Source organism: Python bivittatus, unplaced genomic scaffold (assembly GCF_059951505.1).
Source record: "Python bivittatus isolate LINGU-HERP-01145 unplaced genomic scaffold, Pbiv_v1 ctg000570_np1212, whole genome shotgun sequence".
In the NCBI taxonomy this organism is placed as follows: Eukaryota; Metazoa; Chordata; class Lepidosauria; order Squamata; family Pythonidae; genus Python; species Python bivittatus.
Genome location: NW_028277097.1, coordinates 1,101,445 through 1,127,904, shown reverse-complemented (window position 1 = coordinate 1,127,904; position 26,460 = coordinate 1,101,445). Strand labels below are relative to the sequence as shown.

Genomic DNA, 26,460 nt, shown 5'->3' with positions numbered 1-26,460 from the left:
TGGCATTGGTATCTCCATGGCGGTAGGTCACAAAGGGGATGAGTGCCACTGCAACAGTCCCAGGTGAATAAACATGTTGTGATGATAATACTAGAGAATACTTCTTTGTTTTTTCTGTATAAGACAACTTGAGGCATCAAAGAGCATTAGAGACAGATTCTATGAAGATACGTTGCTGAAACATCCTTGTTTCAATTGGGCAATCCAAGGTAGTCAGTGCAATCTAGTTAGTGGTAAAATGTCAGACTGGGACTGGGTAGATCAACATCAGAGTCTGCTGGCCTCCTAGGCAAATGGTAGGAAACACGACCAGATGAGCTAATTCTACTTTATTGTAAAGCTATATTAACAGAATCTTGCAAGTCTGAAAGTACATTTCACTCCCAATCTCCTTTACAGCCTGAGAAACTAAGATGAAGTCCAGGAGCTGTCAGGCAGTGAAGTGCTCTGTTCTGTACAACCACCAGAAGTGTCTGGCCCACCTTCACATATAGGCATTCACATCCAGTCACTCCCAGAACAGTACTATTGGTCATGTCAAGATCTCTCAAGTGATTGCAGTCACATCTCCTACATGGTCTTGGTATTGTGGCTGCTGCAGGACCTGAAACCCAGAAGGCATACCTCCAACAAGGCTACATTTCTACCATTGCCTAACTGGGTCACAGTATAGATCCCAGTTGTATCACTCTTCCATCAGTAGATCATGGATGGAAATGGTCTTACTGAACACAGGCCTCACATGTACCACCAGCAGCCTGAATCCAAAGCACCAAATTACTAGCATAATCCCTACAATCATACTGATTGTGTTTTCCTTTCTCTAGGACAATAGTAATGTTGATGTAAATCAAATCACAAAATAATCCATGAATGGGAGCATAATGAATAGTCAATACTATATTTTTAATCACTGCCAGGTGAAGAATTTTCAATATCTTATATGCCAGGAACTTGCCATATTTATGAAAAAATGAATGGAACAAAATGCATTAGTTTCTAAAAATCATGCAATCAAATCTAAAGTTGATACAGCAACTGACACCGTAGATGACAAAGTTACCAATTTCTGTCCTTTATATACCACAAGCTACTTTGATGTACCTCTCACTTAATATGTTTATGCTTCCAAGCAAAGTTCATAATGCCCATTGGTATCTGAAAAACAATTGGTTGATCAGATTTTATTTTATCATGGCTGACAACACTCTTCTGAAGGAAAGAAGAAGAGAATCAATTATAATTGGTCCCCATGGCTTCTAATGCTCCCTGCAGAAACCTAAGCATCAATTCTAATGAATCTGTCATGATTACAGGGCTTAACTTAACACTTAGCAAAAATCAAGATTTCATCTTCAGCCACTGAGAGACTATTATTTTTAGAGAAAGTTATCCTATTATAATCTAATGTAATTATATATATACATACATGCATACCCTCATGCTATTCCCTTTCAGGGTGAGCAGCATTATATAAAGCTCAGAAAAGTATAAGTAGTAGTAAGCCACAGAAAGTTAAGGCAGGAAATGAGAAAGACAAGGAAAAAAACCCTAACTAAATCTAGTTCATACCAGTGCCATTCACTATAGTTCTCCATACCTATCTATTCTTGTCAATCATCCTTACTAGTACCATGTCCATACAACAATTCATACTTGCCTTTTTTTTAAAAAAACTTCTCACCACTCTCTTTCTGAGGATCTCATCAACTCCATCCAATCATGGTTTCCTTGGTCTTCCTCTCAACTCATTTACTCTTTTCTTCGTGTATTTGTTTTGTAACGTGTTCTCTGTTCATTCTCTTTATATGACCAAACAGTCTGAACGTACTTCTTTCGTATTGGTCACTCATTTTTAAATCCATCTCTATTCATCACCCATTCATTCTTGACCCAATCCCTTCTTATTTTACCATATAGAATTCCCAATCCCCACTGCATTCAGTTTATTTTTACATTTTTTCTGACAGTCCTAACCCTCGCTTCTGTATAACAAAGTGGGCAGAAACACACTCTTATAAACAGCCATTTTTGCTTCTTAGAGAAAACATTCATTCCTCACAACAGACTATTGACCATCCACTGCTTTTCTACCAGCATTTACATATCTTGAAATTCATCCATTTTCCCATCTTCAATAAACATCCTACCAAAGTACACATCTGTTTTATTTTTTTCTTTTTGCCTGCCATTTATGTATAACCCACAATCATTTATTACATTTTTCTTAAACATAATGACTTTGGTGTTTGATATATTAAGTTTTAGATCCATGCTTCCTGTTGTAGCATACAATCTAACATTCACGGTAAATCATTTGGGTTTTCAACATACAAAAAAATCCCACATTTACATTTCCAACATCACCACAAACATTTCTTACACATTTACTCATAAGCATATTAAATAAGCAAGAAGACAGAATACATTCTTGTCTTACATTGACAATGTTGAACCTTTCCACTAAGCATTCCATTTATTCTCTTGGACGCTTTATTTCCATCATATACCTCTCTTACTGTATTTATCATCCAACTGTCAACTCCATATTCGTGCAAAGTATTTCATAATTCAAGCCTATTCATTTTATCATAAACTTTGAGTCAACAAATATGTGATAAAGTTTCTTTCTCATGTTTATACCTTTCACAGTGACCTGCTAAAGAGCAAGACAACTGTCTGCATACCCTCTGCCTGGCATAAAGATACATTATGCTTCCCAAATCTTACTTACTGTCACTTCTCATAGTATTTTAATGAGAATTCTGCCAAGCATCTTCCAGGCACACTTAACCAGTTAAGTGTTCTGCAGTTTTTGTATTCATTCTAGCTACCTCCCCTTTGTATGGGGGAACCAGAACAGCACTTTTTCAATTGTCAGGCATAGCTACGGTCTCTCACATACTTGTTAATCAGGTCACACAGCTACTCTGAGTCCCACCAGATCTGGAGAATAGCAAGGAGAGGTCAGCTTACTTTAAATACAGACTTATACATCCCATGTTTAGATTTTACAAAGGAACTATTTCCCTCTTGTCAGGGAAAAATCCATGTTAAAACACGGACATGCTAAAAAAATGTAGATAAATATTCTGCATATTAGACTAATATCTGGCCATTCTACTTTCTTAACAAAGAGTAGCCATACGCTGGTGATAATTGTTCTATTGCAGCAAAAAGAGTGGCAGTAGTGACCATTAAGTCTTCTCCCCACACTTTTTTTTCTCATTGAAACTACTTGCCCCCAAAGTCTGCAAATAAGACTTTCAAAGGAAAAAAGTACGTCTCCGAGGGCAATTTCCACTTGGAAACTGTGTGGGACTGAGCTCTTTTTGGTTAGGAGAGTGATGTAATCAATCCTAAATATGCTATTTTAAGCGCATTATTAACAATGGAACTGGAATTTTGAAAGCATATAAAGGGCACCGCACAAATTGGCTGCTATAATGAGACTGGCCAGCCACAAAACAAGGCAAACTAGTGATATTTTTTCCCCCAGTGGGTTGGAAGGATCATTGGAAGTCTTTTAATCCAAACCCCTCAGATGATCCCAGACTTTGACTGAAAATCCTCAGTGATGGAGCATCCACAACTCCAGGCTCTTCTGTTGATTAGTAAAGGAAGTTCAGGAAATTCCTCCTTATTTCAAGTTTGGATCTCTCTCTGTGAAGCTTCTACCCACTGGTTCTTGCCCTGCTCTTTTTCCTGTGACAACCTTTCAAGTACTGGAAGACTGCTATCAAGTCACCCCTTAGCCTTCTCTTCTTGAGTTAAAAGCATGCAGTTCTTTAACCATTCTTCATAGGATTTAGCCTCCAAGCCCTTCACCATCTTGGTTACACTTCTCTGCACTCTTTCCACTTCCTCAGCATCATTTTTGCAGTATGGCAACAAAACTGGACACTGTGTTCTAGGTTTGATCAGTGCTGAACTATCAGTTCCTGTCCTCTCAATATGATATCTCTATTGATGAAACCCAAGATTATATTGGCTCTTTTGGAAGCTGCAATATATTGCTGGCTCATGCTTAATCTATGGTCCACCAGGACACCCAGATCCTTCTCATAAGTACTACTGCCAAGCCAGGTACCTTCTATCTTGTAGTTGTGCATTTAGGTTTTCTGTAGATAACATCCAGGATACTCTCTGCCCTCTTAGCTTACTGTTTCTTGCTTTCTTGTTTTTTAGAGCAGAAGAACATACTTTCAAACCACGCACTAGGTTATAGTCCCCTATTATTTTTATATTCTAAGAATACCCCAGACAACAATTCCATGGGGACCACCAGCAAACTGAAGTAGCTGGGCATGCACACACATGCACAGACAGCAGAGGACAACATTTGAAACTGCACGTGAGCCTTCCAAAGGATATGTTAATGCTGGTCTATTACCATAATAAAGATTTGATTTGATTTGATTTGATTTGAAAGGATATGTCTGCCTCAGTGCCTTAAGGAGGGGTGCTTTGCTCATGCTAACATGCTTTGCAAAGGGCATTCTTCAATATTTTTCTCCAGCCCTAGTAGCAAAACAACAACAAAAAGAATTTTAGAACTTATAATGCTTCTACTAATGTTTACCCCCACTAATATATTTCATATCCAATCTGCAAAAATATGACTTGGATATGCCTATTGAAGCAGAAGGGGAAATAATTACCTTCTACAACTCTTTCTCTGTGTTAATCTCTTCTCATAATTGTCACTATTGCATTTTGTTGCAAACTCTTTAAGTTAGAAACTTTGTAATTTGCTTTTCTTTGTATTAAGTTACTGAGTAAAACAATTAATGAGAGCGGGCAATTATAACCCTTTGAAATATGGCCTTTCATCTCATTTTCTTCAAGCTGTTGTTGCTTAGATTTATGCATATTCAGAACTTTTAAGCATGCAGTAAAAACCAATATTGCTTACACCTGCAATAATAATTATTATTTGAATAATTAATAATTTAATCAAATATTTCTTTTTTATTATTTCATGCCACTTCTGCTTGAGTGAGGAAGCACTGATATCTTTTATCCTCCACAGGAGATAGTATCTGTGGGGAGAAAAGATTTAACTTGAGAAGTCTGAAAGGGGGGGAGGAGTTTGATTCATTACCACAATCCAAATCATGGAAACTATGTTTAAAGAATGCAAGCTTCATTGAGCATGACACAACATAAATTACCCAGTTATGTGTCATTATGCTCCCTCCGTGAGGAAAAATCTTTGAGATTACTTCATTCTCTATATGGAATGAGTCTCCTGAATATGCTGAGATCTGTTCATCCCATTCCAAGTTCTATCCATTCCAGTTTTTGCTCCCAAAAAGCAAATCATTCTTTTACCTGAGAGAACTGTGGGTGTTTGTTTTCCCGTAGTATTTTTCATTCAGCATTTGCTTCTGACAACTGATCAAGATCTTGGCTCTAACAACAATTATGGAGGCATCTTGAGAGCTCTGACTCACATGTTGAAAGAGATGCAAATGTACTCATTTTGGTTTGCAAAGAAAGCAAGAGACAAAACCCCACAGCGAACCAAGAGTGACTTTATATATAGCAGAAGGATACTGCCTCAACCCTGTATTTTCTTTTTTCTCAGTCTTCTTCAACTGTTTCTGTTTCTTTAAGCTCTTTTCTTCTCTCCCTCACATTGCAACTCACTTTTTATTTAGTCCATTTCCTGTACTGTTTTCCAGCATTTTTGCCCTACTAAACTCCCTGCCCAAACTTTCTAATCCTGGTGTCTTCCAGATGGAATATATTCTCCTCCATCCAACAACAGAGGCTTCATTGTTAACATTCACATGCTATGCTATTTTGTTTCACCATGGCTTATTAAAGGAGCCACAAATAGCTAGATTCATATGATGTGCTAAGCTATAACCATGGTTTATAAACCACCACAGTTGGATTTATATGGCACAGTATACCATATAACATGATTTATAAACTATGATGGCTGGTTTCCCAAACATATAATTAATGTGATCCTCGTAGCTCAGCTCATATGTAACTCTAGAATTATAATGTTAGACGAGAAGTTGGGAGTCAACCAGTCCAACCCGCTGCTCAGTGCAGGATCTGTCTGCATATTTTTGACAGTTGTCTATTTTCTGCTTACATATCTCCTGTAAAGGAAAATGACCACCTCCGATAAAGCCTATTTCACTGGTGAAAGGCTCACATCAATAGGAACCTTCTTCTAATGTTTCATCAAAATCTGGTATTTTGATTTTAGCGCTGCTCCATTTCATGTTCTGCAAGATAACTTGCAGATATTACTTCCCTTTTTCTCCTACAAATGTATAGCCATTCTTTTAATAGTTGTTCATGGTTTTTCAGTCCAACACCAAACACGATGTGATGCTTCTTAATCAAGCCTCAAGGTGGTATTGTCTCCCTCCTTCATGCTGTCCTGTACTTTCCCTGTCATAATTGGGTATGGCCAAACTGTCAAAATAAGGTCTGCCCTTGTTCTTCAAAACAGAATTGCTAATCACAGTTAATCACTGGTTCCACCAAACCATTCCAGTTTAAATCAGGCACACAACTCTTTGACTGAGTCTGTCATTCCCCCAAAAAAATCCATAAATGTTTCAGCCTGCAGTGCAATAACGTACGGCACTGGACTGGCTGCCAAGGCATACAATGACTAATAAATTATTTCATGTTTCTATTATGCCTCACCTTTATGATTGTGATAGGTTATATAGGGCTTTGATTATTTGGAAAGACAACTTATGTCTGTGTCCACAGAACATGTTAAGCTAAAATGTAGTTTACTTGTTTGTAGCTTTATTAGAAATGCAGCCAATATACTTTACAAAACATGTTTAACAGTTTAATGTATTTATCCAGCCATTATTTAGTGTAGTGTGCAAACACAGTCTTCGTGTATTTTAAGCAAATATCGAAATATCACCAATTTTAAAAAGCTTCACTCTCATTCTTTTGGGGGTCTTCACAAGGAATGAAGCAAGTCAGTTTTGGTTTTCTGCCTTGCAGCTGACTTACCTCTGACCTCTCTTTCTCTGAAGCTAACCACATTGAAAAGCAAGAATAGGTAATATGATGTGATTTGGACTACAGTTCCCACAAATCCTTGCCACTGGCCAAGCTAGCTAGAGGTGATTGGAGCCCAATGTTTTGCAACTAAAATAGAGGACACCAGATTGTCCATTGAAAAGGCTTGTTCTTCTCTGACAAAGGAGGTTTTGCTTCCCCGAATAGGGAAAAGAAAGGACAGATGGAAAATGCATGTTCTTCATGTGTAAGGTTTCAAGTCCAATCCACAGCACACATAATTAAACATTCCAAGCCAGGAAAAGCTTCTGCATGTGACCTTGAAAAATCTCGGGCAGTCATTAGGGCAACTACTGACACACCATCAGAAATGTAAGAGCTGCATTATGGGGGGGGGGGGCGGGGGGGGAAGGACAAACATTTGCATAAAGCAGGCATGTGATAATGTGTATGTCAGAGTTCCCCAAATTGGAAAAATTGATATTCAGGATTACTCAAAGAAAATTACTGCCATGGGGGAAGCTTTTACAGTGAAATAAAAAATGATCAGAATGCAAATGGGGGTGATAGATCCATTGCATCCATGTAGCTCCTCAAGATATTCATCATAAAATCATTTTTTACCGGCAGGTGGGCACATTTAAACAACCCACTGGGCTGAAGACACTCACCTTGTTTATTTTCTAAGGATCCCAATGGAGCTTATATAAAATCCAAAGGCATTATTGGAAATGAAAATAATTCTGACGGATATTGCATACTTTGCTACATGCCACTTAAATGTTGATTCTATTTAAAATTAATCTTTAAATATGTTAAAATGGAGAACAGAGTATGGGGCCAGGCAAGGCTGAAGAGAGGTGCCTGTGAGCTCCACCTTGGGGATCCCAGGGATAGATACCTTTTTAGAAATAAATGCAACAATTTAAATAAAAATACAGTGTATCCTGTATACAGTGGGAAAGACTGTCTAGATGACATATGCCGGCCTGCTTAACTGTCATAGGTAGTCAGAAGTAAACTACCTATGGGTAGCTTTAAGGCCTCTATGCTCTTGCAGCTTCTGAGGTTCTTTATCTTTAAAACAGCCTTGAGCTGGTCAAACTCTTCATAAACAATCACTTCAAATAAAGGACTAACTCCTTTAAAGTAGGACAGATATTGAACTAGATATAATCTTGCTCTCTAACGTTAGACCCTTGCTCTGACTCAGTATAAAAGTCCACATATATTCTATAAATAGAACATCTTTACACCTCCTTTTTGACAACACCATAGTTTAGCTCTAACCATCATCATCTGCAGTTTTTCCTTTATCCTCGTTAATAAGCCATCAAGAGAAATGACTGTTTTGATATTTTTAGCAGCAAATGCTCACTGTCCCTCTGCCCCCCCCCACTACAATCATCCTTATCAACCAGTTTTACTAGAAGATCTAGGACTGAAAGGCCTAATGGTCAGGAAAGCCTACCCAATGGCTCTTACAGCATATCTAAAATAAGCTGAGAAATGACATTGGAGAGTAGGACAATGTGGAAAAAGCCAACTGAAAACAGGGTATGTGGGCATAAAATAGGTGAGATAGATAGATAGATAGATAGATAGATAGATAGATAGATAGATAGATAGATAGATAGATAGATAATACTGCTTTGAAACTTGACTTCCAGCGTCCCAAATGTTGCCTGGGAAAGAGCCTTCTGTTTTACTATCTCATCTTTAGGTTGTTTAAACAATGGGGGGGGGGTAATTTTTGAGCATATTTTATTGAATGCAGAGCAACTTTCTAGCACCGTGCAAACTCCCTGGTTGTCACTGCTTGCTAATCTGAAAACGTTCCATGGAAAAAATGTCTTTACTGTGAGATTAAATTGACTTGTGTGAAATGTGAGAAGCCATGGAGACAACAGATAATTAATTGAATATTGCTCAATAAAAGATGAGACCTTTGCATATAGTTGTTGGCCTGCTCAGAACTAAATTACTGAAAGTAGAATCCTCATCTCAGATTAACAATTTTGCTGAGAGTTTCTTTTTCTTAAAAAGGAAGACAATTTTTAAATATGATTTCATTTCCATCAAATTAACTGAATGTTGTTGAATGCAGGCGGCTGGGGAAAGTTGCTTAGTTGGAGAAAGTAAATGAAAACTCACCTACCTACCTAAAACTGCAAAATATTCATCTACCCCAGCAATTAATCACCACATTTGTTGGGATGATAGGGTTTATATCAAACACATCTCCAGGGTGCTGGAAGAGGTTGGAGGAGGTTAACATACAGTTTTATATTTGAAGTCCACATCTATTATGCAACATCTTTACAAACAATACCAGAACAACACAAATTAACAGAACCCACACTTTTCCTAGAATGTAGGAGAAGATACAATATACTTATCTTACAGAGGGATAACATGAAACTGAGTCTAAAAGATAACATACACATAGCTATGAATAAGCAACAGCTGTCTCCTTAATGCTTTGCTTTTGAATTTCCCATTTTTCTAGCCACTGTGAAAAAGCATATATTGGGCAACATTCTCCTTCTTTAACATAAATGCCCTCCAAATGTGTTCGATGCCAAATCCAGTAACTGCCAGTCTACCTGGTCATTAACCATACTGACTGCTCTTTCAGATGAGCATTATGGCCAATCATAATAACTCTTATCTATTTTGTTTTGCATTGGATTCACTAACACAGTATTAATATTGAAAACATTTTATATTCTCCAGTTTTGCTAATGTCTGTTCCTGGTATATTAAAAAAAGGGTTTCAGGAGCTTTATGACAGACTTGAAATCTCTGTGTAAATATCAGAGTTGATATGGGATAAGATGGTGCAGTTGAAATAGGTCAGCAGGTACCCAACCAGTTGCTAAGTTGATTATATTAGTACAGCTGGAAGAAAGGCAAAAGATCCACTACAAGGTTTGCTGGCAATGTAAAGATCACATACAATAGCTATTAACATCTCAGAAAAAGTAAAATAACTTGCCAGTGTAATAAACTAAATATGGTAAATTTAATAAATACTTCATTAATGTACAACAGATTCTATCATGAATGCTTAGCTGAATAAAAGCAGGAATGTATAGTTTGCTGTTACAAGAGCCCAGAGGAAATTCTAGGATATATTAACAAAGCTTGAATATTTTTTTATTAAATTTATATTATGTACTTTTAATGTTAAACATAATCCAAACTATGGGGTCTCATTTGTGGGTGGATGTTATTCAGTTTCCCTAACACTACATATTAGTTGCTGAATATGAAAAAGAGAAATAATACTTGATTATTAATTCTACTGTGATAGGCATCTAATTGATGACTCTGAGAAACAAGCACCTAGGCAGTTTTGCTCAATATGAAGTATTCACATCTTCTATCAACAAGTAAAAAGAATTATAACACCTAAATCCATTCTTATAATCTTGCACACCTAGATAAAAAGTTGAGAAGACCCCTACTGAATCAGCCAGCAGCCTGTTTTTCTCTGAGATGCCCCTGGGAAGCTCTCAAGCAGAAATGAAGGTAACACCACCTTCCCATTGCTGATCCTCAATGACTGGTACTCAGACACTTAATGCTTCTGAACTAGATGCACCATATAACCATCATGGCTAAGAGCATTTAGGTAGTCACACATCACATTTTATGGTACTAAATTTCATGCATACTTATATTTTGAAGTGTGTGAAGGTGTATTTTCTTTGTCCTAGTCTGTCCTGTTTTTGTCACATCAGTCAAGGGGGTCGAATCCAGTCTACCATGAGCAGTTATTTGAATAAAGATTCAGCGGAAAATTATCAGGGGAATTATTCGCCACAGGAAGTTACTCTAGTACCTATCATCCTAGTTCAGCAATTTTGCTGTCCCATCCTCCTTTTTGGAAATAATGTATTTGGAATGTGATTCAGAGCATACTTTTTCTTCACAGGTCTCAAGACATTAGGGTACGGACTCTGGATCTGTCTTTGTCTGAAATACTACAGATTGTAATGGAACATACCCAAACTTTGAAATATTTCTGGGGATGAACTTGTGGGACCTGGGGATGAGTCCAATCAGAGTAGTTTTCTTATAGTGCCGTGACCCACAGAGTAAGATTTTTGGAGGCCTATCAGGATCTCCTGATTCATTGGATTCTACATATGATGCCCACATGCAGACAAACAATAAAATCCCTTCCCTTTTCAGAAGGCCCATTCTCTTTCAGTGTAATTCTCCTAGGAAGGTGAGACACATAATAAAAATTGTACCAGTCCAATAAATTTTGATTCATACATGAAACACAAAATGGCAACTCTCCCCATGTTAGGGCCAACACTTCAATACATTTTGTTGAGCTATTGAGGTACAAACTCCTGCTTAAATGTATCTTCCTAAAATAAGAATAGGTAACCCAGGGCTGAAGATATTTTCCACTATAATTCATATAAACCTACCATGGCCAATATTTTGGGATTTGTAGTCCAAAATCCTTGGCATAAAGCCTGAACTATTGTACTCTATTGTAGGACAAACAATTGTCTGAGCATTTTCATGACATCCATTTTATTGGATGACTCTGAGTTCTGACAGAAGCTATCATGTAAAACAAAGTGGAAAGACAAGCCAGCATGTTATGAAGAATCTAAAGGAAGCAATGGGCAAAAATATTAAAATTTAGAATACTTAATTGTTTACAGATCAATAGATATGTAAATATCACCTCACATACACACACCCACATTTAAACATTTCTGATCTACAAAACTATTCTACCCTTTGAAACCACTGAGATATTATGTGAATCCCACATATGAAAGGAATATATGAATCAGTGTAACAGACATTAAAGTATATACATTAAACTCAGCTTGGTAGGAGTACTTGGTAAACTATCTTCCTAACTAAAATCAAAATATTATTTCATTTTCAATTGTGGAAAGGCAAGTGTCTCAGATACAGTTATAAGGATGATATATTGCTTTCAGTGACTCTGTGGTTTATTATAGAATAGTGGATTTATCTTATTTCTTTCCTTATCTAAGTAATAAAAGGGAAAAGACAAATATATTATCAGTATAATTTGAAAAAATAGTAAGGAAAATAAATTAAATATCATTTCCATATATAGAATTGTAAGGCCTATCCGTAATACTTCGTGGATTGCTGTATCATTCTTTTTTAGGGGAGGTGAATTTGCACAAAACTGCTTTGGAAAATGATGCAGAGTTTCCTGTTACTAAGCTATTTGAAAACCCAAATACCAATTTGTCCTCTGTGTAAATGGGAAAGGATTCTTATAACCTCCTTCAATGAGAGATAACTCAGATCCGTCATGAAATTATATGTAGAAGTATAATCAAAGTCTCTTTTGGCACAAGGACAGCTCTTCAACAATAAATATCAGTGTCACTAATGCAAATTATAATGACAAGAGCACAGCTGATCTCAGTGTGAGCCACAAAGATTGGAGATCGCATACAAGTACCATCTTAAGCATTTTCAGATTACTTGGCCCTGAAAAAGAGCAATGAAAACGGTCACACTCTCTCTGCTTTCAATAATTAAATTCTTATCAACTCTGAATTAATCATTCTTGCTCTGGTTTTGGACTTGATACATTATTAAAACAGCTCTGCGCCATGGTCCCTCCTAACACCCGTTTTCTCTAAACATTCTTGTATTTTAGTTGTTAGGTATGAAGCTGGCATAGCTGGGACCAGTAGATTCCAGACTAGTGAGTACTGTTATGTCAGCTAATCCCAGCTGCTTTCTGGGGCCTAGACAAGAATGGAAAATTATGCATTAACTCAGAAAGGAGGGAGGAAAAGCTTAGAATTTAAAACCTGGAGTGCTGTCATTTATGTATAGACTCTGACTGTCATACACTGCAATAGGCAGATCTTCTGTTGCAGCTGGCTTCCTTCTTGTTTGCCCAATATGTGGAAATATGCATCAGCAATCTATCATTCATGTCACTCTGCAGACTCAGAATGACTCTGAAACACAACACTTGTAGGCACTTATAGATTTTGCCATCACAGGAAAGTTCACTGGAGCCTCCATCACCATCTATATGATTTTGGATTGTTAGGACTGAGATTATTGATGCCTGCCCATTATGTTCAAAACTCACTACAGAAGTCACTGAACCTCTCCTACTCACCATTAGCAATCACCTTTCAGCTTTGGCTTCAGACTCATAACTTATCTGTAAACTAGGGCCAAAGTAGCATCACATTTGATTCAGACTCATAGTTTGTAGGGCCTCAAATCCCACCACTTACCACCATTCAGGAAGAGAGCCATTCTAGTTCACCTGCTAGTTAGCAGAAGTATGCCAATGTATTTGGAAAATGAGAAGCACACACTTCATTCTTTTCTGCAGTGAAATATCCATATTTGCTGAGTCATCTCCAAGAGCCAAATAAGCCAATTCTAGAATAAGGGTATTAAAAATCTAGACAGACTAGACTTACAATTGTCCTGAGCTGAAATGTGACATTACACATGACATAATTACTGTTAAAAACATTTATGCCATTATATTAATAGTGTGATAACACCATTCATTAAACCAATCTTCTGCAATTTGGGGCTGTCTACGTATGTTGAACTTCAGCTTCATGAACTACAAGCCAGGTCTTTGGCCGGAAAGATAGGGAATTGCAACCCAAACCAACTGGAGGATTTGAGGTTGAAAAAAGCTGGGTGTGCTTCCCAGAGTATGTCTAAAAATTGCCAGCAAACTGTAATTGTCTTGACAGAATGAGGAAATTATTAAATGCATAGCTGCATTAATTAGCTGCATTAATTTTAATTTAATCAAACTTACTTTTTGTCCTAGTCCCACCCATGTCTTTGTCCTGGCCTTGCCCAATTTATGCGGTATGGCCCCTAGAATGCCATTCAAAGCAGTCTTTGCTCAAAAATGTTTGCACAGCCCAACTATACCCATATAGATGCAAAGCAACTTCCATCTGATATTGTTTTTAGGATGACTATTATAAATAATAATAATGTCATTTTATGAATTATATATTATATCCACACACTACACTTTCTATCAGGAACTGAGTTTCATATATGAAACTAGTAAATTCATGCTCTGTGCAGGGAACTTTTGTAGCCAACCATCCTCTCCAAACTGTACCAGCAGATCATTTGCCAAAACGGAAGAAATGGTTCACAAGAAAAACCTGAAGGCAGAGGAAGATTGACAACGTAGCCCAATGGATACTGAGTATATTTAGTGACCACAGTATGCTAGTCTATTTTTGAAGGAGAAAAATAGAAAATGGGAGCTAGAAAAGCAGAAATGAAATACTTTATTTTAGAAAAGAATGGCTCCCTTTAAAATAGTCTTGGGCAGCTATGGCTTCCATTTTGTGGCTTTTACAGGAACCCCAAATTACACTCTTGAGATCTGGCAGCAAAATGGTCCATTTTTGGTGGCATGATTTTTGACTAACATAAAGATCTAAATGGATATGTTGCCTTCTCTAAGGCTCAAGGCATCCATTTTGTCTTCTAAAACCTCCCATCCCAACCCTTACAAGAACCTGTGGCCCTCAGAGCCAAAGTAAAGTTTTTTAAAATGCAGGCCAAAAAAGTTCGCTTACCTTTGATTTAAACAATGTTCTACTTTGCAACCTCCTAGTTTTAAAGAGGGGGTGTAAACTTCTGACTACATAGCAATATGCAGCATTTTTTCATACCAGACCACTGATCTGTAGAGAACTTCATACAAAGGATTCAGAGCTGCAGCTCATAATGTTCAGCCTATTACTTCGGTTTACTGAAACTGAGTAAATTGCTCATTTGAAATGACCTATTGTTAAAATGTACTTCAACTTCATATTCATTTTTTAGCAAGAACATCAAAGGATCGGGGTTTTTTTTTAGTATCCAGCTTTAAGCTTTACAACATATCAAAGAAAATCTTGAATGCAGCCCAAACGTCTGGACAGGTAGTAATAACAGTATTGTTGGAACTCAACATTCTTTTCCTTTCAACTTTTTGTAAGGGAGCCCTTAAAATGAAACATTAAATAACTAAAGCTGGCCTGCATTCCATTTCTAACAGCACACAATTCTGATTTAAAGAGATAAAGACTAAATGATACAAATTCATCTCCAGACTTGGGGGTTATAACCTGTACAACAATGTCACATGCCTTTCCTCCACCTTGTTAGTTCTGATGGGACCTCCTGGTATTGTAGCACCAGGGTTTAGGAGTAACATCAGATTTGGCTGAATAAGGCTTCACTGGGCAGATTCAGGAGTTCTAGAAATTAAAGTTAGGCTCCTCTTAAGCAGAACAAATGTACAACCGAAATTTCTAAAGCTCTGTTAGCCTTCTGGGATTTGGAGAGTTATAGACATAGAGAGTAGTCTAATTAAGCTTAAGTTGTTTTGTAAACAGAGCAGCTAGATTTTTAACTGAGCTGGTTAAGCATCTTTCTGAACATGGCCAGAAATGTACAAAAATGATACAGTTCACCCCAGCATGATAGGGAAACAAGAGAAAGAGAGGCAGGGATGTAGTTTACTGAGTATGATCTATCTTCTAATCATGATGAATGGTTGTATCAGGGCTCTTTAATCATAGTGTTTGGAGGTAGGATGCTGAAGTCACGAGATACTAATGTTCAGTGTTCTTTGTTAATTCTCTTTTCCAGGAACAAAAGTATTGAAGAAATGTTATGCAAGCTGAGAGGGGATAATACTTGCTGTTTGCTTGCTTAGAAAATTCTGGATCTTCTGCCTTTGCTATAACTGACCCCACTCTGATTGTACTTTTTGTGGCTGAAACAGTAATGAGCGGAATACAAAGATACCTTGAGCTATGCATTCATCTTAACTCCTACTGGGCAGTTGGGCAGTTTCACTGACTCCACCAAAAAAAACCCCTCACACATTTAAACAAAACAAAACAAACACCACAGGGGTGCAGGGAGACAAGAGGAGCACTCAGTTTGAAGAATCCCCATTCACAAAAATCACTATGCCTTTTCTTTTGAAATGCTGTAACATCTATGCTAGAAGTAATTTTTATAACAATTATCTACAAAAAAGCACAGGATAAGTATATCCTCTTCTGAAAATCCCCAAAGGACAAAGATCATTCTTCTAAAAGCAAACAACGAAACTATTCTTATGGGAGTTGACAGATTTGATTCCTCCAAAACAACAATCTAATTCCATTAAGAAATTTGAAAACGTATCAGCATTATCTTTTTTCAAAATATCAAGGCAACTAACCCAGACAACTGAGTATGTTGTCTGAAATTTCATATACTTCATCTCTTAGATCAAAATTCCTGAATTGTTTTATCCATTCTTGTTCAACACAAAAATGTTTTCACCATTCATGCTTATCCATGGGAGATAAAAAGGTTTGGATTACTGAACTGGGATTCAGGTCTGGGCTCTGAGCTGAATTGTGGAGTCTCCAAATGCTCTGAGCTGAAACATATTGCCCAAACTGCTGGATCAGACTCCAAATTGAATTTTGTAATTTGCACATAGCCCTAATTTTTCATAGTACAATTCTATACCCAAGTAGCAAGCACAATTAAAGAGGGATTACTTCTGAATAAATGGGCATAAAAATTCAGCCTTTGTTATTAGTGTAAGCAGTTCAGAACAAACTTCAGCATAACATGAAGCCCTTTTTCAGTAGGATGGTTGTTCAGTAGCAATGCAGGGAAATCATCCCGGGCCCTTTCCTTGCCATTCCTGTGAAGGGTAAAAAAGAGCCATGTCTGAAAGCTGTGGAAAGTTGTGCCAGTAAGAATAGACAATGGAAGTGTCATTATTCAGACTTGGTATAACGGAAATTTTAAAAAAGAATTTAATATATTTCCATATGCAAGAAAGAAAGAAAAGAAGAAGTTCCAGTTCTGTTTTCATCTCTCTGCTTTATGGGCCATTACCATTTGAAGTATAATAGAATGGATGAGTCAGGGCAGGGTCTTTTCCATCATGATAGCGAGGTTCTGGAGTTCCTTTCCAAAGAAATGCATTCCACCCTTTGGGGTTGACTTTCTAGTGGCAAAAGGTGCTTATTTCAGAGGCCTCTGAGGCCTCCTGAGCTATTTTATTCTATATTGGTGCATTTCTCTGATTTGTTTTTCTATTTTTTGTATCACAAGTATAATGGTGCTTTATAGGTTTTTTTTTTTAGTTATTTCTGTGCCACATGTCCACACCTCATATCTGCACACACAGAGAGTTGCCTTACTCCTTTAGAAAAATGACTAGAGTAACTTCTCAGTTTCATAGGTTTAAAGCAGTGTTTCTCAACCTTGGCAGCTTTAAGCTGTGTGGACATCTGGCTAGGGAATTCTGGGAGTTGAAGTCCACACAGCTTAAAGATACCAAGGTTAAGGAACACAGCTTTAAAGCATGAGAGATAATCTTTTCCTTGTTTTTCTGCCCTTGCAGCCTTCAGTGAAACTGAAATCTATGTAGTACTGGGTGAAACAGTGCTGGGGAACTTGTAGTCCTGAAAATGGTGCTAAATCACACCTCCCAGCAGTTTCAGTTCCCTTGGCCAGCGGCAAGAGATGCTGAGAAGTGTACTTTCTTCAAATAGTTTTTGAAGACCCACTTGCCAATAAAGGTAGCATACAAAATGTATTTTAGTGTTCTGGGGAAACTGAGGGCCATACTAGATAGCATGCTTATACAATGTGACCCACAAAAGACAAACAAAAATCATTCATCAAAAATTCGTACAGAAAAGGCCTAAAGAGACAGGTCATCAAGTGGCACCTAAAAATGGTCAAGTAGGTGCCTTGCAAATTTTAGCAGCAAAAGCATTCTAAAGTAAAGACACCATCACAGAAAAGGTGTGTCTGTGAGTATCTACAACCCACTCAGAGCCCAAAAATCTACACTGAGCGCATTACAGTAATATAAGCAAGAGGTTACCAGTATATGAACAATAGCTAGACCACCCCTGACCATTTAAGGGATGAGACCATATTTTTTAGGGGTACTTCTTGCCTGAAAAAACTGGGAACCACAAACCAATTCCTGAGGACCTTGTTGCCAAAAATTGGCAGCATGGTGGAGAGGGCTCCAAAGACTACACAAAGGAATTTGGAAGCATCATATGGCCCTGGACCTCATGTTGTCCACGTTTCGATTAAAACAATTAAAGCACTGTATGTTTATATCCAAAAGTTAGTCCTACTACATTCCACGAGAGTTAATGCATAAGTTCCAATGAAGTCAAGGTCAACTCTTAGTGACATCCATGTAGTTTGTCAAAAATTCTGGTGAGATTTTTTTTCCAACTTTCTAGACTGCCTGACAGGCCTTGTATTTCCTGGTAGTCTCCAAACAAAATATGAATCCAAGTCAACACAACTTAGCTTTTGGAGATCAGTCAATGCTTATTGGTGCTGCCATTCCCCTGGGTTCCAGGGTTACTCCAGATGCTGAAGAATTATGGACTTAGTCTCCTACCTCCTACATTCAGTTTTAAGGCAGGACTCTGCAGCTTCAACAATATCAATACAGGTCTTTCTTTGTCCATACCTAATCCCACTCTTTTTTCTTAACTTCTAACCACATGAAAAGCTCTGGAGAAAGTGAACATTTCTTTAGAAATCTGTAATATTTTTTATATTATATTTTTATATTCAGTTTTCTTTCCCAATTGCAAATGTCATAACTAGGTATTTGGACACAGCTATCTTCCACTGCCTTTAGCAAGAAGTGTGACTTATAAATATAGTATAGCAATAAGTAAAAGCTCCAGGAAAGAAGCTGTGTTATACTTTGGGATCAGCAAACAGGACTAATGTCCATCCAGCAGCAGTTTAAGTTGACTCATAAGTTCAGGTTGTTGAATTGTTGGTGATCCAGACACATACTTGTTTTCTGAATAAAATAAAAGATCACTGCATTATTTTTGTTTTCTTGCCCGTTCTTGCAGCTGATGAATGCCAAACCTTTTGGCCTTTGGCTAGTGCTAAAAAAATAAGATATCTGGAAGAAAATGAACAAAGAGACAAATTTATCCTCAAACCCCTGCTATTGTTATAGGATTCACTGCATGCAAAAAGGTGCCTTAATATATTGGGACAGTGACCTTCATAAACACTGCTTGAAGCATATTAAGATTTCTACTCAGCCTTGGGATTACGTCTCCTATTTACCAATTCTCAACTGAAAAATCTGCATGCAAATATTCATAACCAACTTGTATTTGGCTTTATTGAGCCATGGTGAGCAGAAATCTATGTCTATGTTTTCTGGTGGCCTAGATCAGGACTCAACAAGCTATTGGTTACATTCACCTCCTACAGCCTTATTTCTGTGAATCCAAAGCTCTAATAGATCACTTTGCTGAAATAGTCCTTGGCTAATGACCATGGGTGTCCAGAGGAAGGGGCAAATGATGTCATACTTATAACATTGTTCAATTAACATAAACAACATATTACAGTCATTTGCATTATTTCATCATGATACAACTGATGCTAATCATATAACTCACATCATTTGCACTATGACATCATGACATATATGATGTCAAGTAAATAAGTGTGTCCCACTATCAATCATTCAACCTAACAGGCAGATGTCTCAGGTCAGAATGTTTTAAATCAGGCAACCAGCTAGCATCAAACACATAGACACAACCCTTCCTTCTATATAATCCTTAGAATTCTCTGTGACTCTTTAATTTGAGCAACAGGTTAAAGATAAGTTTAGTCCTTATTCTGACTGTTCTTCAGTCCTTATTTGATCTCTTCTGTCCCACCCTGAGTTTTACCTTACATTCCTTTAGGCTGCAACTCTTGAGACACTACCTCACAAAATCTGATGCAAATGGCAATAATGTTCTTTCACCCAAGTCCACTGTCAGTGAAAGCATCTACACATAAAGTACACATATGAAAGGCAGGACAGAAGTCTTCCTCTGGGGCTTCATCTAACACACAGTTGGAATAACCATTAGGAACAGGTTCTCCTGAGTATGTGTAAAATATACTTCTACATTATTTACTTATTTATAATAACTACTAGAGCTATGAGTATATTCAGTCTGGAGATTTGATTTTATCTGAAAGTAATCCAGTCAAATCTCTTAACTGAACTAAGTTTCCATTGTGAAGCAACTGTTCCATTCAAACTGGGCTCAGTTCCCACAGGCTAATAGCTGGCCCATAACACAGGTTTTAGGGTGACACAAAGACCTCTGCATATTTATTACTGATTTATCAAAATCAATATTTTAATCCTGCTTTTGTACCAGAAAGAATGTTAAAAGCCAACATTAAATAAAAACACACAAACTCAACCTTGCCATAATCAGCCTGAACGTTGACACATCTATTAGAAATAAAGCAGTATCTTCTTACAATCTAATCTATAAAACCCAAATTGACTATTCTGAGGCAGATATAATGACCAGATGCACAGGAAATCAGAATGATCATTGTAAGAGTTACAGAAGAACAGGATTTCAGCTTGTCATCTGGGGTGAGAAATTCCTTCTACAATATCAGCTGTTCAGAATGACACATAATGTCATCCTGTGCACAGGTAGCAGCTCAACTTTCTAGTGAAATCTATGACATTACAGGCAAGATTCTAAGAGGAAACTAATTGTTCTTCAAACACATTCGCTAAATATTTATCAAAGTTATGGTAACTTAGGCATGGTTTACAACATTAATCCAATTTTCTCAGACTGCACAACACAGTGAACCATAAAGTAATCATACAGGTTGGCTCTGCATAAGCACTAGGCCAAAAGGTAGCTGGTTAATTTGTGGTTCACTGTCTTATCCAAAGCTTGCATTTATAAAAGACCTATATGAAGATGAAAGTAAATAGAAACATGTACCCAAAAGGAAATTTGTCAACTACAGGACAACAGAGTGAAACAACTTTTTCATCAACATCTCTGCAGAAGGAAATTCTGCAATACATCTATTCAACAAGACAACTGTTTTGACAATCATTGTTTTTCTCTTCTACTTGTTCTTTGAAACCTGCTGTGTTTTTTTTAACCGATGGTCTGTAACAGTTCTCTCAGGTTTCACAGCAGATTTTACTCTCTTAACATAATGCTTAGCTGTGTCAAGACTGGACGAAGTAGGCCTTTCCTATTCTCATTCTTGGACACTATACTTTTTGCTAATTACATGGTTTCTCTCCTATTCTGACTCATTGCTGAATCACATTCCATTCAATTACTATCCCCTATATAAGTTATTTTTCTGTCTCCCTCCATTAGTTTAAATATTAATCCCCCCATTTTGTACTAATTTATTTTCTTGAATATGTTTCATGAGTAGTGTTCAGTGGTACTGGTTTTAAGTTTTTTAGACTGAACAGCCACATTATCACAATCATATGAGGTATTCGAAGCAGACAAAATGTTCCCCCTTCCCATGTGAAAATAGTCATGCAACAAGCATGTTTTCCATCTGTGAAGAAATATGCAGAACTAAACTACATCAAGAGTAAATATTCGAAAGGCTATGGGCTAGGTTTTCTCCTCATTGCCTATAATTGTAAATGTTCCTGTATCAATCCCACCTTTATAGAACAGGGTTGTACCAATATATCTATGAATGTGAATACTAAATGAAAAACTCTCAAATATCTTGCCAACAATACCTAACAGTAGAAAGGAAACCAATAATTTATCCACATATTGCTTTACTGGTCCGAGATCTCTCTTCTCTGCATTCTGGCAACAACTGGCTATATTCATACATGTTAACATCAGCACATTCTAAAGCAAGCAAGATTTTGTGCAGAGGTTGCTCACGGTATCATGGACGCTGCATCCAAGGCAAATGGGGATGCCAATAGTACACATATTCTGTAAGCCCAAGGGCCACAGCAGGCTTTCCACAACATATAGCATACTCCAAAAGTAGGCAGCACTAAGACCTGTCTTTGGAGGCCTCTGGGGGCTTTAATGGGTGAAATGGCACCCACTGTATTCCATAACATGCCCCACACTAACATATTTAAACACACACATAGAGCTCACTTTGGTAAGAGGTTTGGGGGGCCACATGTTTCCCTCAAGGCTTCACACTTTGTACCCTTGGCCTGAGGGAGGCCAGCAGATAGTCATCTCAGGGCAGAAGGCCTGGTTCCCAGTATCTATATCTAGCCATGTTTGTTCCAAGGTCTCACATTGATGTCACGTATTCCTATTCCATTCTGGATCTGAGGAGAGCTTTGGGATCTGAATATAATCCTGATTAGCTTGTTTGGCTAGATCCAAAAGGCTAATTCACACAATCACCCTGGAATCTTGTTTCTCAGTTAATATAAGCTATGAATGCCTCTCCCTCCCATAATGGTTGTTTTAGACATCATTGCACATGAACTTAAATGTTGTTTGGCCCTGGTAGTCTTCTTTTTCCCTCTCCTTTTAACAGCCTGCACTGGAGACATGAAAATAGTATCTCCTCTAGATTCTGTTGTCCAAAGCAGCTGCTTCTTGTTGTTGCATAATAAGGCCACCCATGGTCACTTAATTCCTTTTGGGCATGCCGATGGTTTGTGCCAAACCAATACATTTATCCAAAAATCCCTAGACTGGTTTATGACCGGCCCATAGGAAAATCAGTCTGGGATACAGGTGGCCATTTTCATGATGTGCATTCTTGTGGTCAGAGTGCAATGTTTGCAAGACTGACTTTTGTCATGAAAAGCAACTTCTATAAAATTTCATCTATCTCTCCCCACCTCCTTCTCATAACCAATAGAGAGTCAGGAGGGAAGGAGTGGGAAGCACTAATAAAACTCATGTGGAAAAAATAAATTTTAAAATATGATGGCTACTATGACTTGGTCATTGATCATATATGCTTCCTTCTAGGTGAAAAATAAAAATATGTGAATAAAGAAGAAATTGCATACAGATGTGCTCACTGAACAGAAAAGGAAATGTTCTTATACAATTATGAGATTTTTGTGCTGCCACCAAACTGAGAAAAGCCATATTTAGTACAAGAAACATGAATTAGTAAAGTCAAACACGTTATTAATTGGGTCATTTGAAGAACACAAACATGCAATTTATTTTCCTTTTATTGTATTATCTTAGAAATTGTTATAGGAAGGCAATCAAGAACCCTTTCTTTGCACCAAGTTTCAGATATATAGCATGAAATCTTGGTATGACACTTAACAAATAATGAGAATGTTTTGGAGGAGGAAGAAGGAGCAATCTCTAGAGAAAGGTCCTAGCATGTCTTATATGGTGTATAAACATACCTTGCTCATTTGCTAAAGCATGCTATTTAGTAATGGTACAAACATATTGTTTCATTATGTAAGAACTATACAGGAAAACAGAAAAGAGAAACATTAAATTTCTAAGCCATGATGTTTCTTTTTTAAAATTATTATTACAGAGCAGAATTTTTTGAAAATAAAAGTACGCAACTGGTCCAAACTGCTCATCCTTAACCTTTCAGTGATATTCATATAAAAAAAGAGTATGTGTAGAGGATTTCTTAGAGAAAGCATCACTGATATGCTGGTGCATTTCCTAGCAAAAAGGGGGTGGGGCAGGGGGAAGGGAGGAAAAGGCATACATCCAGCTGCTTATGAGCTAAGCAACCCTTTCAATGAAATACTTCTAAGCTGCACATGTATAGATAAAGTGTACCAAATTCAGTAAAAATGACATCTTATGTTTATATAAAACTTGCTTTATATCACATGCATTTTAGTCCCGTCTTGCTTACCATTCCAGTCTGATTTATCTTTATCTTATGTGCTAAATATTCCATTGTCATACTGTTTAGCAAACAAATCTGGGAGTTCCTGCCATGTTACGTTGGACTCCTACAGTCCCAAATCAATAGGGCCAAATCTGACCGGGATTTATGGGAATCATAGTCAAGATCTCGTTTAGTGGGATCTAGATAGAAGAAGATGACTCTCTGCTGAAGCGTGCAACAATTACTCACCATATCCACGAATGCCTCCTGAATGGGAAATTGTTTACATGCATCACATTCATAGTTCTGTCAGCATCAGTCTTTATCAATCCAAAAGTTTTGTCTCTTGCAGTATTCATAGGTACATTCCAACAGCATCAGTTAGTGTCACGGGCTATTGCAATTGTTTTCAATATATATGTTTATATATACATATATATTATATTCCATGTAGATGAGAAGCTCCAGCATAGAGAACAGAATGTTCATGAGATTTTCGAGCACCTGCAGACCAAATCTGGACTCAGAAGCTAAGCAGCATTGGGCCTGATTAGTACTTGGATGGGAGACTTCTGTAGGCGAGATTGGGAAGTCAAAAAAAATCCTGGAAAAAAGCAGTTACAAATGACTTCTATATTGTTTCCTAGAAAACTGCAGGGATGAGTCCGTGTAGTCACTGGGAGTTATGCAGAACTTGAAGGAGAATGTATTTTTTTCTAACTCTATGTCCATCCATTAATGCCATTTACTTGCGTAAGAAAAGATATCATAAAAGAAATATAGCTTTATAAAGCTGATCCTAAATAAAGGCAGTAATTCCCCTTGATAAATCCCAAGTAAAAATTAAAGTATCTTCATATGCAGCATTTTAGACAGTAGGAAAATGTGAGTCAAAAGTGAGTTTCTTGCCATCTGTGTTAGATCAGTTTTTAAGAGGAAAAGCAAAACTTCATATTGTTTTGCCATGCTGTCCTTTAGAAACAGATATTGCTTTTTCTTCCTTCTTAAACACATATTCAGCATTCCTTACTTTTTTTGGCAAGAAAGAAGAAACAAAACACAGAGGAGAACCTCATACAAAACAAACTTTTCATCTAGAAATAAAGCCCCTTGACTCACTTCAGAGGAGACAATCCTGTGCAAGGTTATTTTCTTGCTCCGTAAGAACAGAAGACATTGACACACCATCATGAACTGGAGGTGCTCCCAGGATGCCATTTAACGCCATTACAAAGCTGCCCTTTCAACTGTAAGGAACATGACAATGCCGTGGTGATACTACATGTGCTGAACAGGGTGTAAGTCTCACTAAAATCACAGGACTTACTTCTAAGAAAACACACTTAGAATCCTGCCGTTAAGATATTGATTTCTTTGCTGCAGTGTCCAGCTGTAGGGTTGTGGTTGCTTTTAAGTCAATACTATATTCTGTAGGATTGAAAACCATGTCCGGAGTCCCTTGCCCTGCCCAAAGACTACAGTTTAAAGTCCTGCATCCTCTAAACATTCTTCCCTGTAAACTCTCTTTTCCTTTAATAGGTTCCCAGAAGGAACTGGGTCCGAGATGCTGGTCACTGTTACTCCGGAATGTCTGGTAACATCCTTAGATAGAGAGAGGTGAAACTGGCAGGTGAAAAGAACCCACCCGACCCAAAGTCCACTCTGCAGGTGGAAGGACTTCCTTCCTTCCTTCCTTCCTTCCTTCCTTCCTTCCTTCCTTCCTTCCTTCCTTCCTTCCTTCCGTCTATAATGATGATTTGCAACACTAACCTTTGACAACCATTTCTCTTCCTTTCTTGCTGTGATCTTGGGACACTTGCAGGGTGGCCTCAGCCACTATCATTGTGCAGCAGAATTAGCCCCCGGGCTGCAGTGAGGATGTGCTAGCGTCAAGGGGGCCCCTCTAGGTGGGTTCTCCATCCTGGCTCGGCTTGTCCTCCGATGCTGCTCCAGCAGACACCCACCCAGAATAGAAAGCGGCGTTCGGCACAACAGCGAGGGAGCAGGCTTCGATTTCAAGGAAATAAATCCCGCTTCGGGATCTTCTTTAACTATGAAACCGAGGGCTTACAACTGCCCCCAGTGAAAATGCATATTACTGGAGGGGGGGGGGGGACAAAAAAACGCATCGCAAGCAAAAATGACAGGCTAGCCTGAGTTTTAAAAAAAGGAAAGAAAGAACCGTCACGTTTGTTCAACTTTCCTGTCTATTTTTAATACCCGGCGGGGCGAGCGGAAGAAATTCTTGAAGCATGCACGGTTGGCGCCGGGATCAGGCTCCAAAGAACAGTGAACCCTCCAGGCAGGAAATCCTGCACCTGAAAAAGACTTTCACCAGAAGAGCGGTGTCATAAACCCTCGCGCCTGATAAGAAGCTTGACGGCGGAGCGCCCACAAACAGGGCGATCGCCCACACCGCGCCCGGTGCGTTACTACTTCTCGACACTTCCTGTTTCCTCCCGGCCGCTGCCTTCTACAAATCCTCCACTGAGCCCCAACACTGTTGTTGTCATTCTGGAACAAGGCATCAGAGAGTCAACTCGCTGAGACTAATAGGATACTGGAGAGCGAAGCCGCCTTTTGTTAGGAGCTCAGAAAGAAAGAACCCGCTTCTCCTCGGCATGCCGAGCGGATGAGCGGACTGCGAAATTCACCTGCTTTAAAATTGTCCCCCCACCCACATCCTCCGTCTCTGTCTCTGTCTCTCGCTCACACACACACACGTACAGCCGT

General features: G+C 38.1%; 1 protein-coding gene across 3 annotated transcripts in view; it reads right to left on the bottom strand.

Annotated features, from left to right (window-relative positions):
• PDE4D (phosphodiesterase 4D) overlaps positions 1-26,460 on the bottom strand; it is a 679,443-nt gene that overhangs the window by 292,712 nt on the left and 360,271 nt on the right. Inside the window, exon 1 of one of the 3 annotated variants that reach the window (XM_088152878.1) lies at positions 23,977-26,363. The exons of the other annotated variants lie outside the window; for them this stretch is intronic. Coding sequence (XP_088009004.1) covers positions 23,977-24,086 — 110 coding nt within the window. The 5' untranslated portion in view covers positions 24,087-26,363. Of the gene's footprint in view, positions 1-23,976; positions 26,364-26,460 lie in introns of those variants that run through there. 3 annotated transcript variants of the gene reach the window in all.